Below are 18,595 nucleotides of genomic sequence, written 5' to 3' on the forward strand. Positions count from 1 at the left end.
GCAAACTTCCCATGACGCTGAGAAGGATTCGTGGTTGTCCAACCAGTCTGGTAGTTTCTTCCACGACAAGTATACGTTCTGTAGGTGCCTGGTTGTCTGTCCACCTATTGTGGCGGGCAATACGGTCATATTGTTCAATCCAGTCCTTGATGTCTTCATACACCTTGCCGTGAAAGGGCATCGGAGTGTGAGGTGCGACGGGCATGCAAAAAATGGTGGGAGTGGCCGCGGTTTGCTGCTACGGGTTTGTCATTGTTGGCTTAGTACGCTTCAGTTTTTCTGGCAGGAGGCCGAATTCCGGTGGCTCTTCCTGGTAGCAGTGACTGGCTCAAATTTCAGGTTCTTAGTGGTGTATTTACAAGGTTCGCTCTAGTGGAACTCGCTCGTCTTGCGGTTTTTCTGCTAAACTCGGGATAGGAGTTGTTTCAGTTCGCCAGGGGCTAAAGATGCGAGATAGCTTGCCATCCGTGTCCCGTTATCGGGCAACTCAGCTGAGAGCCACCAGGATGCACACAAAGTGAAAGGCTAAAGGTAAAGTACCCAGCACCTCCACCAGAAAATACGATGACAGCCGAGCATGGCCTGGAACTTTCGAGAATAGTAAAGATTGATAAAAGAAAGGACTGGGACAAGCATATCCGTGACAACATAACAAAACTGACAGAATAGTCTATCCTGATCAGTAAAGAAGCTGCATTGCTTTAGTGGCATTCTGTCCGAATAACTTCTCCCCTTCAAGGTTTTCATGACTGCCGTGATGAAGTAAACTGAATGTGGGACCACTGTTCTGGTAATGAGCCACTGCAGACTGTCGCCGCAAAGCGGCGTGAAGTGAACGGGTGGGCTGCGTAGGTAACACTTGCCCCAGTGATACACGATTAATGAGATATGTCCACTCAGCTTGTGATTTGCTTAACGAGTGCTGATAAAACGTATATATCGACGAAACATGGATCAGACCAGTGGATTAAATGCCAACTGCAACACCTGCGATCCGCGAAAGTGCACAATTACGCCAGAACAATCCAGGAAGCAGCACAGCAGCACCTAGCACTGCACAAGAACTAGCAACTTGAAGGCAGCTCTTCGGTGCGCTGCACACCTGTGCTCCGTAAAAGTGCACGTGTACGCCGAAACAATGTAGGAAGCAGCACAGCATCATCTAGCACGGCACGGGAACTACCAGCTTCAAAGCAGCTCTCCGGTGCGCCACACAACAAAAGTGAGCCTTCAGTCATTTGAACAAAGCGGCACCACAATTACAGACTGCCAAGCCCGACTCATGCAATTTCCGTAGCTAAACTGTGTATCCAAATACATTACGCATGCTTCAATGTAGACCTCGAAGATTCTGATGATCAACAACAGCACAGAAACTTTGCATTAAAATTTTTCCTTGCGATATTCGAATTCATGGTCCAAGCAACACAGGGCTGACTGTCTTTCGTGGCAATATCCCTGTCGATCACCAGCAAAATGCACACTGTTCCTCCATATTTGCACGTTATACCAACGTGAGAGATGACGCTGAACTCTGAAGTTGCTTTCGACCAAGTTCATGTGGCGGCTCCCACACCTGAAATCAACTCTATGAGGCCAACGACAACAAACAATGAATCTGACAAGCTCTGGCCAATGCTCCAGCCCAGTTGAGGCCAACCGCTGCCTGGGTGCTGCCATCTTCTCTGGAGCGTCACATATTTGGTTCAGTCATGTGACAAGTAGACACATTAGCGCACAGTGGCAGCAGCCTGGGAGGGGGGGGGTCACTTCTGAGTGCAGACTGGAACCCCGGTTTATCGCTCTAAGCCCCTCTTACCTCGTTGCTGAGGCGTGTCGTGAAATGCGTCGGTTCCACACCGCCTGTAGATGTGTTCAGCAATCTAGCTTATCCGCTGTTTACATGCAAACAAGGCAAGTTTCCGTTCGACTTGATTTGAAGCCAGCGATACGCCATCGCACAACCGCTGTTGTCACGCTATGCCCAGCATGACAGTCGCCCTAACTCAACATCACCCACCCTAAATATCACAGCTTTTTTTTCTTTGGGCAATAGCCCAACCAACAGTCTGGAACACAACAGTAGCGGTTCATACCTCAAGAATCTTGGCAGTCTCCAGGCGCCAAAAGACGGCAAGAAATGCCAATTTCGTCCGCCTCAAGCGCATTGGGGAGCAAAACAAACAAAACAAAGAACATGTCAGATGTTTCGCAAACGACGTCACATTGCCAGCCGCTTACGCAGCTTGGAAAATGCACCAAAGTTAAGAAAAATAATGATTAATATTCGCGTGGTAATTCTATTTCACCAGGATTTAGTAAATTCTACTTTAAAGAATATCACTGATGCGGTGCGTTCTCTCCCAGAGTTCCATTCGAGCCCATCGCCTTCCGCACGCTGCCGGACCATCTATCGTAAGGCGGATCTACCTGCCGAGCGGAAGCCGCCAGGACACCATCCGGTCGCACCGCTGCTGCAGGTTTCAATGGTCGTTTCCCCACCTGCCTATCTAACACCCTGATCGCAATACTGGTGTTGCTGTGACCGGTGCTTTTAAGCTCACTTGTAGTTGCACAAGAGTGGAGAACCGAAGGACACTGTCTTAGTTGTACACACCAACCCACGATGGAATGTTAAATCGTTAAGATAGTACACTTGCCGCGGAATGAACGAGCCTGAATTATATGCTTCCAAAATGGTTTTTGCTGTCCTAAAATGACTGACCAAGCACATAACTGCATCAGAAAAAAAAAAAATGCATTATCGATCAGAATGCCAAGCATTCTGTGCTAAAATAAACAACCTAAACGTCAATACTATGACTGGTTCTCGTCTCGCCAAAAAAGAGGCATCACCACACGTTATTAATTTTGTCTCCCCTGAATTTGCAACAATCTATTCTGGCAACTCTCCGAATGTGTCCGTAACATTTCACGTTCGGTTGCAAAACACTCGTATTCAAAAACATTCTGCCCCATCAGTAAATGCGATGAATAGGACACCTCCAGCAGCAACACCGAGATTAATCCCTTGGCAAGACAGCATGCAACACAAGGCAGTGCCCCAAGTGCGGCAGAGCGCACCACCGACGAGTAGGAAACTGTGGCTGCCCGTGTGCTTCATACCCAGAATGCGCAGTTTGTATCCATTACGCAAGTTTGCCAATGTTTCTCATTTGTGGATACTTGCATTTTTATTGAAACATATCATATGAAATATATTTACACATCTCCTGAGATCAAAGGGCACAGCATTTGAGCTTTCAGGAAGGAGTATTTCATTCGTGATTAAGAATGGCACTTCACACTTGCGGTACTTTATTTTTTCGGATTCCAGTGTCCTAGTCTATGCCTCACTATGCAGCAGTGCTGCACACTTTTGCGATGTGTTCAGTCACAGTAGTGTGAATGCAAGATTTCAAAGCATAAAGGAAGTTATGAATACCACTTTCTGGGAAAAGTGCAGTGGTGACCCTAGACAGGCAACCACACCTGCATGTGAAACTTTCCAAACTGACAACAGAACAGCATTCCAGATGCAACCACAGAGATGCACAACCCCCTCTAGGTTTGAAATAGATGTTAAGAAAACCTTTGGCATTATTGCTCACAATCATTACCACTGACAGAAAGGAAAGAATAGGTAATACAGCACGAAAAGCATTGTTTCTATCTCAGCTTTTTACACAATATCTGGAACCCCTTATAAAGAAAACATGACAAAAACTACCTAGTCCGTGGACTAAATGATTGAAAAAAAATTTCAGTCTATTTCACTTTACACAAAATATGAACAATTTATATTTTCAATGCCTTAAGGGAGGACACTATTCAAAAGGGTCTACTTTTGAACCTTTGGCTGAATATGAATTAAATTTACAGTATATACTGGCAGTTGCAAGGCAGAATGCAGTGCAAAGTTCCATCTGTACATGAATTGTGAAAAAAATTACAGTGACTTTTGTCAGGGACACACTGACATTGTTTAGGTAGGAAAACTATCGGAAAACTAATGTAATTAACTTTTTCTTCACTAGATGAGCAGCAGAATTCCTGGAGAGTGCAGCTGTGAAAGCAATTTCCAAAAAGTAATTTATTCTATGCTAACATCGCGCTGAAAAATCAAATAAATTGATTGCATTTTATCTTGTCGACAAAATCTTAACATACTTAATAAAAGGCATCCACAAAGTAAAAAAACAATGCCACAGCTGCATGGCCCATTAAATTCCACTTAAGCAAAACCATGAGTGAACCTTTCCTTTTGTCCCATTACCAAATAATAGATTTCCAAATTGAAATTTATGCCGAAAATTCCCAGGACACCTAGTACTTCTTACGAGTTGTGAATGTGAAAACATTAATGTCCGCTCCCTTAGTTCGTCTGCAGTGTATTGGCATGGACGGCCACGTTTTGCTACTGCCGAGGTTGCGGCCGCCAACGATATAGATACCTCAAACAGCACCATGTTCCTCGGCGCCAAGAAGAGCAAAAACAACCGCAGCCCTCCTCGCCCCCCCCTTCGGCAACGCCTGACATGAGAGGGGCAGGCAGCGTGCGCACCACCCTCTCCCTTTTACCGGCGTGTGGGCCGCAGCGCCAGGAAGAGAGCTTCTCTGTGGGGTGGCGTTCCTTGGAACTATGACATGACGGGTCGCAGCCAATGGCTATATAGGAGCCGTTTCTCTCTGCCAATGGGAAAATGGGAATTTAGGTCGCGTTTTTGGCGATTACAGACGACTTCGGCTTTGCTCTACGGGACAGTAGATGCTTTCGGGTTAAAAGTGGAACGGAGACAAATCTGTTCGAACTACTCGAACCTCTATCTTGCTTTTAGCATTGGTGGACCGAAAAAGTTTTATGAAAAAAACTCTATGCTGTGTAAACAAAGGATTTTGTGAATACTCTCTAGATGATGATAGATGTGAATATGACATTCTTCAAAATCAACTTTGTTTGCAGAAATTCTTTTTTTCTGGGTAGTTGAGAGGAGCAGAGAGACAGCAGAGAACACAAGATTCAATAAATATTTGGCAGTAAACACCTTTACAGTCCGAATTTATCAGAAAACAACTCCAAGAGGGAAAGAAAATTTTTTTGTTGAAAATGGCCCTCTGTACCAGAATTTCACGCGGCATATCCAGTTTTCATAAACATTGTGTTGAGACACTTAAGTGCTCCTTTTTCTGCCAATGCAGTCGGGTCTGGTATAGCCCTGTTTGTACTTTTCATAGAACAGTTGCTGCACAAACTTTAGCAAACCACTATCGCAAGCTCATTCTCTATGTCGGAAGGGTGTTCTCTAGGTTCCAGCGGCAAAGTAAATAAAAAAAAGAATGCACTGCTATCAATTACTGCAATGTAGCAAACAATGTGTCATTGAGATTGAAACATAGTATCTCATAGCTATGTTGCACACCCTGACTGTAGAAAAGTCATTCTTTCACCTCATTTCCTTTTATTTATGTTTGCACAAATCATTGTTTCAAAGTTTCAAACTGTGTGATGACAAAACTCCACAAAACCTCCGTCCTCTACTAAACATGATTGAAGACTACGGAAAACTTCACATTATGTTCTCAAATTTTCCGGAAAATACGCTCCCAAATATGCGTTCTTGTAATCATGCATCCTCATGATGCATGATTACAATCTATTCTCCTTTGGACTCCACTCAATCCTAATGAATGAATTGTAATGAAGAATGATTTGAATCCATTTCACTTCCCCCAACCCTCAATGATAATGCCCACCATCATACCAAAACACTTGATACGCAACGAAGTGTCGCCTGGCAGTTCTCGATCACTGTGCCTTCCGGACTAGTTCGTCGAACATCTTCTTCATGAGCTCCAAGTGCATCTTGTCCGTGTCGTTGCGTATCTTGCGCTCCTCCTCCTCCATGTCCAGCCTCCTCACCTTGACCGCCATCTCTGCTTCGAACTTGGTCCTCTCGAAGGCCAGCCGCTCTTCGTCGAGCTTGAGCCTTCGTTCCTCAAGCTGCAGTTCTTTTTCCTTGATCATTTGTTCCCGGTCCACTTGCCTTTCGAGGAACTCCTGCCGCCCGTCCTGACACTTCCTTTTGGCCCCTGGAAAACACACCAAAAAGAGGACCATTGTAACAAGTTTTTACCAATTTATTTTGGTACCCTCAGGGTCTGGAGGCATTAAAGAGGGGAGGGGCAAAAAGCTAAACATAATGGCGGCCAAAAACAAGACCAATACAAAAAGAAAATGTGAGCGGTCAAGTTTCAACAAAAATGGCTGGATATTGCAATTTTAAATTATGACCGACGATATTGACACTAACTATGCGGGAAGGTGGTTCCATTCAGAAGACATTCTGGGGCGAAAGGGGCGATGTGGGCAACAGTATGACAGTGATGAATTCAGACTTTGAATAGAACATTTGCTATATCCCCCAAGCGCCCTGGCCCGAACTCGAGAAATCATGAGAACGGTGTTCCTTCACATCTTTAGTGATCGGTAATTTCGAACTTATCTTTGGTTACACAGCTTTAAGCTTAATTTCGAGTCACCCTGAACAAGTGCCTGATATACCCAAATGACCTGTCCATATCGCTTTTAATATTTCTCCTCAATGTCAGCATTTTTGATACTGTGCATGCTGTCCACCTTTCAACCTGGATGGGCTGCAGAAATTTCTTACATTATTATCATTCTCGTACAATTTCAAAGACGCTGATATTAAGTTAGAAACGCTAAAAATGCACTAAACAGCACCGCGGACTAAGAGCTAAATCCTGGTTTTTGTTGTTGTGAATTCTCGGCTTTTTAAGCAATTCCTGCTAAAACAAAAATCATGAGAATGATAATATTATATAAGAGATTTCTGCAGCTCAGCCAGGTTGAAAGGTGGATTGCATGCACAATATCAAAAATGCTGACATTGACAAGAAATTTTAAAAGTGATATGACAGGTCCCTGGGGTATATCAGGCGCATGTTCACGGTGACTCCGAATTACGCTCAAAAAGTGTGTAACCATGGAACTGGTTGAAATTAGCGATCACTAGGGAGCTGAAGGAACACCGTTCCCATGATTTCTCGAGTGCGAGCCGGGGCACTTGGGAATATTGCAAGTGGTTTATTGACGATCAATGTAAGAGGAAATATACAGAGCAGGAAAAAGCAGCTTATCTTTTATCACATTAATAGCGAGATAATAAGCAAGTTATGGTCTTAACTAATAAAAATTCCACCGCTGAATGTTGGAACTATTAGGCAGAGAATCAAGAAAACAAGAATAAAATTAACTGTGTTTATACATAGAAATAGAGAAAAAGTGAGAAAGGAATTTAAATGTATCTTACGGTAAAGTGATGAGACACAGAATATACAGCATGCTTTGAATTTTCGCACCATATGGGTGATAGTTTTTTTGTAGCAACATGTAACTATAACGATGATAATCAAAGCTGGTCTGCTGGCACAGTAGTTGGTGTTGTATTATGAAGCGACAGGTTTGTGGTTCAATTCTTGTTGGGGGACAGGGTGGTTTTTGGAAAGACACCTGGTTGTGTTGGCATATTTTCACAGCAACACTTGGTGATGCTCTTGACTTGAAGAGCAGCCGTAAAACACATGTTAGTAACTTCACCATACGAGTAACTGAAGAAAGAAAGAAAGACAAGGCTCAGCCCCTGGCCCCGATGGAATTCCCAACGCTGTCCTGAAGTCTTGTGCTGAAGTTATTTTGAGTTACTTGGTAATTTTGTTTACAAAATCGGTGAAATATGGCTTCTTGCCTCTAGACTGGAAATCTGCAAATGTTGTCCCCGTCCACAAGTCTGGCCCAAAAAATCTGGTACAAAACTACAGGCCCATCTCACTGACAAGTGTGTACTGCAAAACTATGGAGCACATTATTTACACTAACCTAATGAAACACCTTAGTCTGATCAATTTCTTTAGCCCATTTCAACATGGTTTTCGTACAGGATTTTCTTGTACCACGCAGTTGCTCGAGTTGTCACGACATTTCACAATCGTTTGATAAGGGCTGACAAGTTGACTGTATCCTCCTGGACTTCAAAAAGGCTTTTGACATGGTTCCTTAAGATCTTCTTACAAACAAGCTTCACAAACTAAACATAGATTTGGAAACTTTCAATTGGATTGGCGATTACCTAAATTCAAGAAAACAGTCCATGTTCATTAACGGCCTTACAGTCCTCTTATATGAAAATAACATCCGCAGTCCCACAGGGGTAGGTAGTTGGCCCTCTCCTTTTTTTTTCGATATATATTAATGATACAGTACAAGCCGTCTCTTCACATATTCAATTACATGCAGACGACTGCATTTTGTACAGTGATATGACCTGTGATGCTTGAGAGGATATCGCACCTCCCGAGCCCTATGCAATTCCAATGGCAACTTTTTAGTATATTTTCTCAAGAACCAGCAAACGGATTGACTTGGCATTGGTTTTATTAGAAAGATAATAAAAAAACAGTAATACTGTGGTGCTACATTTTTCGATTTTTAAGCTAACATTTTTTATGGGAACTGAAAGATGATTGAAAAAGCCTTTTTTTATCGTTCCATGCTTCATAAACCTTTAAAAATAAATCGGGGCCTAAATACAAATTTAGGCTCGACAATATTCAAGACCAGGACTTTTTGAATATATTTCTTACAAGTTTTTTTTTTTTAGAGATTCTCATTGTAATAAATTTTAACCTGGTTTGTAGCCCATCAAAACCTAAAAAAATCCAGCTGTCTGGTGGCACCATCTATGAGTGTGTCCGCAATACTTGCTTTTAAAATTGCGCAATGCGTTATCGTGCCCCGGACTACTTGCATCTTTAAGGTCGTCGGGTTGACAGTCGGGATTTTGAGGAAGAGTGCCTCTCAAAACAGATTTTTTTTCTTGGGGGGAGGGCGAAGATATTTTGCGGGTTATCGCGATAGTGAGTAATAGGTTGTACATCGCCCGAGCGCGTCCTTGGGAGGATTTGTAGGTGTTTTGGCGTCGCACTAATGCAAGTAAAAAGTTTTTTTTCTTCTTTTTTTTGTTTAGTGGCGGAGATATTTAGCAGGGTTGGGCAGAAATACTCAGAAATGTATTTGGAAATACAAATACTGGGATACATTAAAATAGTAGCTAAAATACTGATACTGAAATATATCTGTAAAAGTGTATCGCAATACGTATCGGAAATACATTTTAAATAGAGGCGAAAAGTATTTGAAAATACAAATACAGGAATTCATTTTAGGGAGGGCAGAAATACAAATACAGAAATACTGATCCTGCAATACATTTTTCAAATTTGTTTGAGATGCCAAATGAAATGAAGCTTGAAGTTGCAAATGGAAGTTTTTGATCCTGAAATCACTTTCCCGTAGGCTTGGCGCTTTGCCTTGAAGGTAGTGATTTTGGACGACGAGGAGTCTTCAATGGGCTCAAAAAAACATTCCATCAAGGACTGACCGCGGTCCCATCCCGGACATCCTGTCTGTCTGACGAGGGATGCGAAAAGACTTCAACCTCTAAATAGATTTTATGTCATGCTAAATCCCATCAAAACATCACCACGCCCCTGTCCAATAAGGACGCCCTTGTCAACAACTATCACATGACGTCACGGTGGAATCAACTGGTATTCTTTATCTGTAGGTGTGGCCTTGAACATGAAACTTTAACACACTGCTGTATGAAAGGACAATACATACTTTCATTGTAGGTTACCTCGTTGAAGATCGTGCAGGCAGTGTCATTTGGAATTTTCGAGAATAGTGGACCACCTGAAGCATTTTGGAAAACATGTCTTAGTTTCTGTTACGGTTGAAAAAAATGATACGGTGGCATCCCTGTTGTAAAGGTCCTTCCTGTCGACCCTCCGCCACCGACGCATGGATTGCAGTCCAAGTTTCGTCTTGCATACTTAAATAGAGACCTCGTGAATTGCGACCTCATATTGCCGGCACAGGTGCGAGCTCTCCGAGAAACAGCGCGCTCGAGACGCGTCGCAGGTGTACGAAGTCTGGGTCGGCACAGCGAGGCCACGTCTGACCTCCTTCCTGGCTTTTGGATCACCAGAGCAGCGGGTCACTTTCACGTCGGCTGATTACGTACCCTTGAGCCGTGCAATATTATGGGCGCAGCCGCAGACGCATTCGAATATGTGTTGAACTTCACTGCGTGGGCCATCCTACTATTTCAAGTCAACCACCGCCAGGATCGTGCTGCAACGGACAGTGACTCAGCTTCGCCGGCTGGGTGTACTGTGTACGTTAAGGCGAGCGAGACGGTTAGCAGCGGGCTTTGGATGCCTGCAAACAATGACTCAGGAAACCCCTACCTAAGGACCTGCGGCACAAGATGCTCTGACTCCACTCCTGGCACGCCACCTGGTTCGAGTCCCTGACTACGCAACATTTCTCAGAGGAGAGAAGAGGTCGCAGAGAAAAATAGTTGGAAGGAAGCTTGGTCAGCATAGTAACAATGCCCCAGCATCTCCCTCACCCTGGTGCCCTCAAAAGTTAAAAAACAAAAGCGTTCGGATTTGTATTTTTTTTGGGGGGAGTTTCTCAAGAAATGTAACGAAATACATTTCACCCTGACTGTATCGCGATACAAAGGAACATTCAAAATGTATTTCGATACAGGAATACAGATACTGATGAAAAAAATGTATCGCGATACAGAAATACAGATGCGAAATGTATTTCTGAAATACTATCGCGATACATTTGTATCGCGATACTGCCCAACCCTGATATTTAGCGGGTGGGTGAGAGTCATTAGTTTTCAATCGCCGGAGCGCATCATTGGGAGGATGTTCCATTCTTTGTTGGCATTTCGGGTCAAGAAAATGGGAGTGAAAGATTTCACGCTTCGAGCAGTCCTTGCGTGAGGCCTGAAGTTAGCAAATGCAGGCAGACAAAAGCTACTGAGGGGTCAAAGAGTAGATACTGCCTTACTACTTCTTTCTGTTCGAAATAGGATAGATGATTTGATCTGGCGATTTCAAATATTCTCCAGAGATGCATTTAAAATGTTTACTCATTTTAAATGTGGAGGAAACATACGTAAGTTCGTTGATTTTGTTTTAATTTCGACATTCGCTTTGCATATCAGCTTGTGGAGGCGGATTTCTACCCAAATAAAACAAACATTGCGAAAAAAATTCAATGAAGCTAAAAACAGAACAAGCTTTTTGGAAGTAGGCGTGACTCACATGTTGCTATTTGGAAGTTGTGGAAGTCGCGCTGAAGATTCCTTGTTTAACCCGAACCAATACACTCTTGATTCAGTATTTTATTAAATAGAGGCAAATGTATTAGACAAGAACCCGCACGCCTTTTATTATGGTGTTCGTCGATTGCACAGTCTTGGCTGCGATGAGCCTTTGGTCGGCTCCCTAGCAGCACAGATGTCCTATACACATCCACAGGACATCCCTGGAACGTCAGGACATCCTGAGGATATCCGGAGGACCATGTCTGCTGCTTGGGCTGTTACTGTTGAGCGGCGGACAGAAAATCTCAACGGAGAACGGGCGGCGGAGAAAAGCTTACCGAAGAGAAGCTCACCAGTGAAATGCTCACTGCAAAATCGACAAATGTAGAGAAAAGCTCATTTCCGAAATATTTTATTAATGTTCGCACTGCGGTGTTTATATTTAAAACTCACGTCCACACTTTGCTCAGCGCTCGCGCGCTTTTTGCGTGTTCGTATATTTGTAAAACCAAGTGTTCTCGTTCAGCCCCAGAAGAACAGCTTACTTTCTAAGAAAAATGGGGAAGAGGCAGACGAATCTAGTTTTGCAGAATGCAAACACATAATGCGAACACATAAACACATAAAAAACTTTTACATGGAGACAGGACATTGCCTCAACGTTGAGTACCACGAAAAGCAACAATGTCACCTCCGTCTCGGCACCCGACGACTCCTGGCCCCCAAAAAGTATCAAGTTCGTCTTAGGCCACATAACTGAAGGAAGTCATTGTTTACTACAAAGCAAAAGAAAAACAGAACATAATATTACCGCGTGCGCAGCTAGCCAACTAGGCAGCCCGCCCGTGGCCTAACGGTTACCGTGCTTATCTTCACGCAAGTAGCCGAGGTTCGATGCCTGGCCGCGGATACACCTTTTTTTGTTTCTGTAATGTCGCATTTTGGTGAATTCCAGAACACTGTTGCTTATTCGAGGTTAGTATGTTCTACGCGCCGAACCTTCTACGCCGGTTGTTCCAGAAGCCCACGCGTGTATGTAACGAGCTCCACGTGGAGAGCCGGGGTCAGTCCCGATCCTGCTGTTTCGCCGACATCACGCCTGCGACGCCAACCTTCTACTTTGTTTGCCCCATTAAATGTTTAGTTTTTTCAGTTATTCACCGCCTCATCATTTGTCATTCGTGACATTATCTTTATCCTTTGAATGCAAAGAAAAAAAGACTATTTACAAAAACGAGAAACGATGTGGCCAGAAACCATGATGTTCGATAAAACGGTGTTCTACGAAACGGCTTTGATGAAATAGACCTATAGGGAGTACCGTATTTGCACAATTCTAACGCGCACTTTTTTTCCGAAAAAACTGTCCTCTAAATTGCATGCGCGTTACAATCGAAACCGAAAAAAAAAAAATGGAAAAACAAACTCGGCGTTAGATAGCTACCCGCATCGTTATGGACACTGGATCGCTGGGCTTTCACTGGATTGTGTAAGCTCCAAATCCAATCCAATCCATGCGTCGTCACATGTTTTCTTCCTTCGCTTGCTACGCCATTTTGCTTTTGTCGTTGTCGAACTTCAAAATGGAGAAGCAGAAGCGGTTTCGCTATGAGGCTTCGTTCAAACAAAAAGTGATTCTGCTTGTTGAAAAAGAGGGAAATCGAGCGGCGTCCCGTGTCTTGGGGGTCCCCGAGACGTGTGTTCGCGAGTGGCGGAAACAGAGAAACCGCATTTTTGCGTGCAAGGCCACCAGGAAAGGTTTTAATGGCCCTCAACAAGGACGTTTCCCCAAACTGGAGAGCGCGCTTTCTGACTTCGTCAAGGAACTGCGCACAAATCAGCTGCCCGTATCTTCCGATATCATCAAGGTGAAAGCCCTTCAACTGGCTCTGAGCTTCAGGATCCCGCGGACCAGTTTCAAAGCCAGCCGGAGATGGATCACAAAGTTCATGAAGCAGAAGGGATTTTCCATGAGGCGAAGAACCAGCATCTGCCAGAAGCTCCCGGAAGCTTACGAGGAGAAGCTGGTGGCATTCCAGCGGTTTGTGATTATGCTCCGCCGCACAAACGACTATATCGCTGGGCAAATGGGCAACGCAGACCAAACGCCCATGTTTTTTGACATGCCGTCAAATTACACAGTGGAGACGAAAGGCGCTACGCAAGTGAGGATACTGACCTCCGGCAACGAGAAAAACAGGGTAACAGCGATGCTCTGTTGCACGGCCGACGGACACAAGCTGAACCCATATTTGATTTTCAAAAGGAAGACTTTGCCGGCAAACGTGGCATTCCCCGCGAATGGGATCGTCCGAGTGCACCCGAAAGGGTGGATGGACACGGACCTGATGGTCGATTGGATTGACTCCGTCTCGATGAAGAGGCCAGGAGCTGACCTAGCCGTGAGGTCCATGCTCGTGTTGGACTCTTTCAGGTGTCACATCACCCAGCGTGTGAAGGACAAGCTCGCGGCGTGCCGCACCGATCTCGTTGTCATTCCAGGTGGAATGACATCTCAACTCCAGCCGCTGGACGTGTGCCTCAACAAGCCAATAAAGGATCGCGTCCGGGCTGCCTACAATGAGTGGCTCATCGACGGCGAGCACGCTCTGACGCCAGCAGGACGTCTCAAAAGAGCGGCGCTCAACGACCTCGCCAAGTGGGTGCTCGACGCGTGGAAGGCACTTCCCCAGGCAATGGTCGCCCACTCGTTCAAGAAGTGCGGCATCTCCAACGCCTTGGACGGAACCGAAGACGACTGCCTGTGGTCCGTGGAAAGTGACAAGGACCTCTCGTCGGACTCTGACGACGACTAGTCTGTCAATTTGTATTCTTTTTTGTGCTGTATAAATACCTCTTATCAGGTATGTGTTGCTCAGCCTTGACTTTTTCTTACTTGCGCGTTAGAATCGGCATCAAGTTATTTTTCGAATATCCGGGAGTCAAAGAGACGTGCGCGTTAGAATCGGGGGCGCGTTAGAATCGTGCAAATACGGTATTCACTGGACGTCATATTTGTGGGTGCTGTTTAGAGCGCATCATTCAGAACGAGCTCACATCAATAGGCTGCTAAGACCGGCATTCTTGAGGGTGCGGAATGCACGCTGCAAAAGAACTGTGGAAGCTCGCCATCAGCACGCACCCAGCATTCGTGCACACAGCTATGGCCACCAGTGAATATTCCCTATTGCTATATTACCCTAGCATCAAGGATATTGCAGGAATTGGTGTTGCACGCGCCACACGTGCTGGCCTCAGCAGTAGTAACTTTTCTAAAACAAATACCGTATTTTCCGGTGTATAAGACGCGGCTTTTTTCAAAAGTTCTTGCTGGTGCGTCTTATACAACAATGCGTCTTATACGCGAATTTTTTTTTTTTTTTGCGAGTTCAGAAATTTTAAATTTACTCGGTTGATGTTCAAGCTTGTTTCACCAAAAACAAAATATCGCTACCGATCACGCGGTCGTAACACGGTGATACTTCAATACGGGGACCACCGCGTGCCACGTTTTAGGTGAACTCCAAGATTGCAAACATACGGTCGTTGCGGATGCGGAGGTCCCAGGCGTAAGTAATGTGAAATGCCAACAGATGGCGACAATCACGCTTCTCGCCAAGACAAGCCAGGACAAGCCAGGACAAGCCGCCTCTCTTTTTCAGTCGCCATTTTCATCTTTGTTCGCTCTGCGTGCGTGCGTCGTCGTGTTTTCCTGCCATCTGCCCGGTCTTGCTACAATATGCCACCGCAGTCGCGCAAGAGCTACACAGCGAAGTTTAAATTATATGCGGTCGAGTACGCTACCGAACACGGTAACCGGGCTGCAGGTCGCCGTTTCGACGTCACCGAGAAGATGATTCGCACATGGCGACAGTCGTCCACCAAACTACAGGCGATGAAAAGTGGAAAAAAGGCTGACCGCGGAAAGAAGGCGCGGTGGCCTGAACTTGAAGACCAGCTCGTCAAGTGGGCTCTTGAACAGCGGGCTGAAGGCAGGGCACTGTCAACCGTGCAATTGCGCTTGAAAGCACGCACTTTGGCCAGTGGAATGGGTGCCGCTGATTTTGTTGGTGGGCCGTCATGGTGTTATAGATTTATGCGCCGCAAAGCCTTGTCAATCAGAGCGCGAACGACAATGTGTCAGAAACTCCCAGACGACTTCGGAGAAAAAGTGGAGAAGTTCCAAGAATTTGTAAAGAAGGAAGTCGAAAAGAGTAACATCATCGACAGCCACATTGTGAACATGGATGAAGTGCCCCTGACATTTGATATCCCTATGTCAAAAAGTGTCGCTCAGAAAGGTGCCAAGGCAGTCACAGTACGAACAACTGGGCACGAAAAGTCTCACTTTACAGTTGTACTAGCGTGCTGTGCTGACGGAACAAAGCTGCCGCCGATGTTGATTTTTAAAAGAAAAACGATGCCAAAAGAAAGCTTTCCGCCTGGTGTTGTCGTCAAAACTAACGAGAAGGGCTGGATGGATGAGCAAATGATGGGAGTCTGGCTCGAAACCTGCTTTTCGAAGCGCCCGGATGGATTTTTTCATGCCCGGAAGGGCCTTCTAGTCATGGATAGCATGCGGGCACACATGACAGACTTGACACTAAGGCAGATTAAGACGATGAACTGCACCCCTACAATAATACCCGGCGGTATGACGAAGATTCTGCAGCCTTTAGACATATCCGTAAACCGCAGCTTTAAAGCTGTTTTGCGACGCATTTGGGAGGCGTGGATGACGGAAGGCGAGCACAGCTACACCGCAACTGGACGCATGAGGCGCGCTTCGTTTAGTGAAGTTGCAAAGTGGGTCCATGAGGCCTGGAGTGCAGTTTCAGCGGCAACCATAACTGCGGGCTTCCGCAAGGCTGGCCTACTAGCTTCAGCGCCACCTCAGCACGACGATGACGACAATGACCTGAGCGACTCTGAGTGTGAAGAGACTGTCGCAGCAGAGTTGCCGCCAGAAATTGCCGAACTTTTTGACAGCGCATCCGAAGATGAAGACTTCGCAGGTTTTGAGTAGAAATAAAATGTTATGGGCGTATGAGAGAGTTCTTTCGTCGTTATTTATTTATTTTTTTTTGCAAAGGGGTGGGTGGTTGGGGCGTGTGGTGGCTTTTTCGATCACTTCACGCCACATAAAGGCCCAACCACATGCCGCGTCAGCGTTTCCCAGTTAACGCCGAGGTCTGTCCTGTCCAGATATGCGCGTCGCTTTTTTTCGGATGGCCTTCGGGCGATGCGAGCAGGCGCCGGGAAACGCCGACTCGTCTCAGACGCGCCCGTGTGGTTGGGTCTTACGGACTTCTCACAGGTAAGGTGCATTTCGCAATGGTCGCGCAAGCGTGCTTAATTAGTTTCGTTAGCCTATGTGGATAAATTCGGGTGCGTCTTATACACGGGTGCGTCTTATATACCAACTCTTTCAATGAAAGCCTGCATATAGGGTGGGTGCGTCTTATACAAAGGTGCGTCTTATACACCGGAAAATACGGTACCTAAAACAAATGGCATCTTGCACGCGCGTTCATCAATGCTTTATTTTGGTTACTTTATTTTGGTTACTTCGAACCTTTTATACGAGGAAGGCGTGCGCGAGTGGCGCGTGGAACACCAATCTCTGCATTCTCCTTGATGCTTGGGTAATATAGCAAATGGTCTCTTGGGTTAAATTACATGGCGTTCATTTAAATGACTTTGATATAACAGAGTTCGATAAAATATCGAGTGCTGCGAAGAAATAATGTTAAAATGGTTTGTAAAGGTGAGCTTTTCTCCGCATCTATCCTAAGTCTGGTGAGCTCTTCTCCGCATCCGCTGGATTTCCGGTGAGCTTTTCTCCGCCAGAGAACAGCGCAACACCGAGAGGCTCACGGGAGAAAAGTTTGCCGAAAAACTGGGAGATGCTGAGATAAACCCACTCAAGAATTATACGATCAAGCTTTTAAATTTAGTATTTGCGGCTCTACTCTGGGGGCACTGTGGGGAACACAAACGGAGATTTATACAATATCCGTATATAGCAGACACCAAAATGAATGAAGAAGCAGAAGTCCACAGTTCTGCAGAATGGGAACAATTAACAAAGGGATAGACACGTCTTTTTCTATAAAGACATTGCCTCAACGTTGAGTTCTATGAACAGTAACGAAGTGACCTCGTCATTGCACCCGACGACCACAGAGAGCCCCCAAATTGGGTCAGGACCCATCACGCCAGAAATGTTAAGTTACTACAAATAAAAAAAAAAAATATGGAAAAGACTTTTTTTTTTTTTATCTATATACCAAAAAAATGCCATTTCCGAAAACGAAAATCGTAGGCGAGTTTCCACCGCATTCATCAAGAGGCCGGCGAGCTTCTGTCCGCGTCAGTCGGTTTTGCGGTGAGATTTTCTTCTATTAGCTTTATCTCGGAAAAAAGCTAATAGAAGAAAATCTCACCGCAAGACCGACTGACGCGGACAGAAGCTCGCCGGCCTCTTGATGAATGCGGTGGAAACTCGCCTACGATTTTCGTTTTCGGAAATGGCATTCAGATTTGTGACTTCGGCATCAACCTGAACCTTTTCTAAATCGAAACCACAGAAGATTGCACGGGCCTGAAAGACTATGCCGGTTTTCAGCCATCACATTTTCACAAAGTGAGGCACCTAAGGTTCTGCTGTGCACTAGAAGGTCACTCGCACCTACACTGGACATTTTATCGAACGCCGTTTCATTGAATGCGTCATAGGTTTCTGCAATAAAATTTGAAAAAAATTTCATTGTGCTCTCGTACGACAGACGCCTGGATGGCACGACGGAAGACACACCTGCATGGGGTGTACCCAAGCGGGAGGATTCAGGTTCCACCACGTCCCCCTCCACTAGTCCCAAATTTTTTGTTTTGTTTTGTTAGCAGCATTTTTTGGCCGGCTATTAGGATTCTTTGTTTAAAAATACTTGACGTTTCGGTACGGGACGACCATTATTTTGATGAAACAGCATTCGATGAAATGTCCTGGAACCTAGGCGTTTGCTACTTCTTTTTCTTCGAGGTTATTTTCCCGATTATTCCTTTACTCGACGACAACTCAGGCACAGCTTTGTGCCCCCCTTTTTTTTTCTCTCTCTCTCTCTCTCTCTCTAATTAGAAACCGACAAAACACAAAGGAGGCCCAGACTCCTCTATATGCCATATACCGGCATGTATACCCTAGCCACAAGACAGTGGACCCCCTTTAATAAACCGATCTCACCAAGTGTTCGGCACATGTGTGAAGCCGACATAACTTTCGTTCACAAGAAGCAGGTGGCAGTGTCCGAGACGGCTCGTGCCGTCTTGTGCTTTTCACGCGCAGAGTTCCAGCGAGGTTTGGGCATGTGCCGAAATACTAA

General features: G+C 45.2%; 1 protein-coding gene across 1 annotated transcript in view; it reads right to left on the reverse strand.

The window, feature by feature from the left end:
• Window positions 1–3,175: 3,175 nt before the first annotated feature.
• LOC8053708 overlaps window positions 3,176–18,595 on the reverse strand; it is a 65,804-nt gene continuing 50,384 nt past the window's right edge. The window contains exon 4 of the mRNA XM_029981605.4: window positions 3,176–6,090. Coding sequence (XP_029837465.1) covers window positions 5,807–6,090 — 284 coding nt within the window. The 3' untranslated portion in view covers window positions 3,176–5,806. The remainder of the gene's footprint in view (window positions 6,091–18,595) is intronic.

This window comes from Ixodes scapularis, unplaced genomic scaffold (assembly GCF_016920785.2).
Source record: "Ixodes scapularis isolate PalLabHiFi unplaced genomic scaffold, ASM1692078v2 PGA_scaffold3__209_contigs__length_174095766, whole genome shotgun sequence".
NCBI lineage: Eukaryota > Metazoa > Arthropoda > Arachnida > Ixodida > Ixodidae > Ixodes > Ixodes scapularis.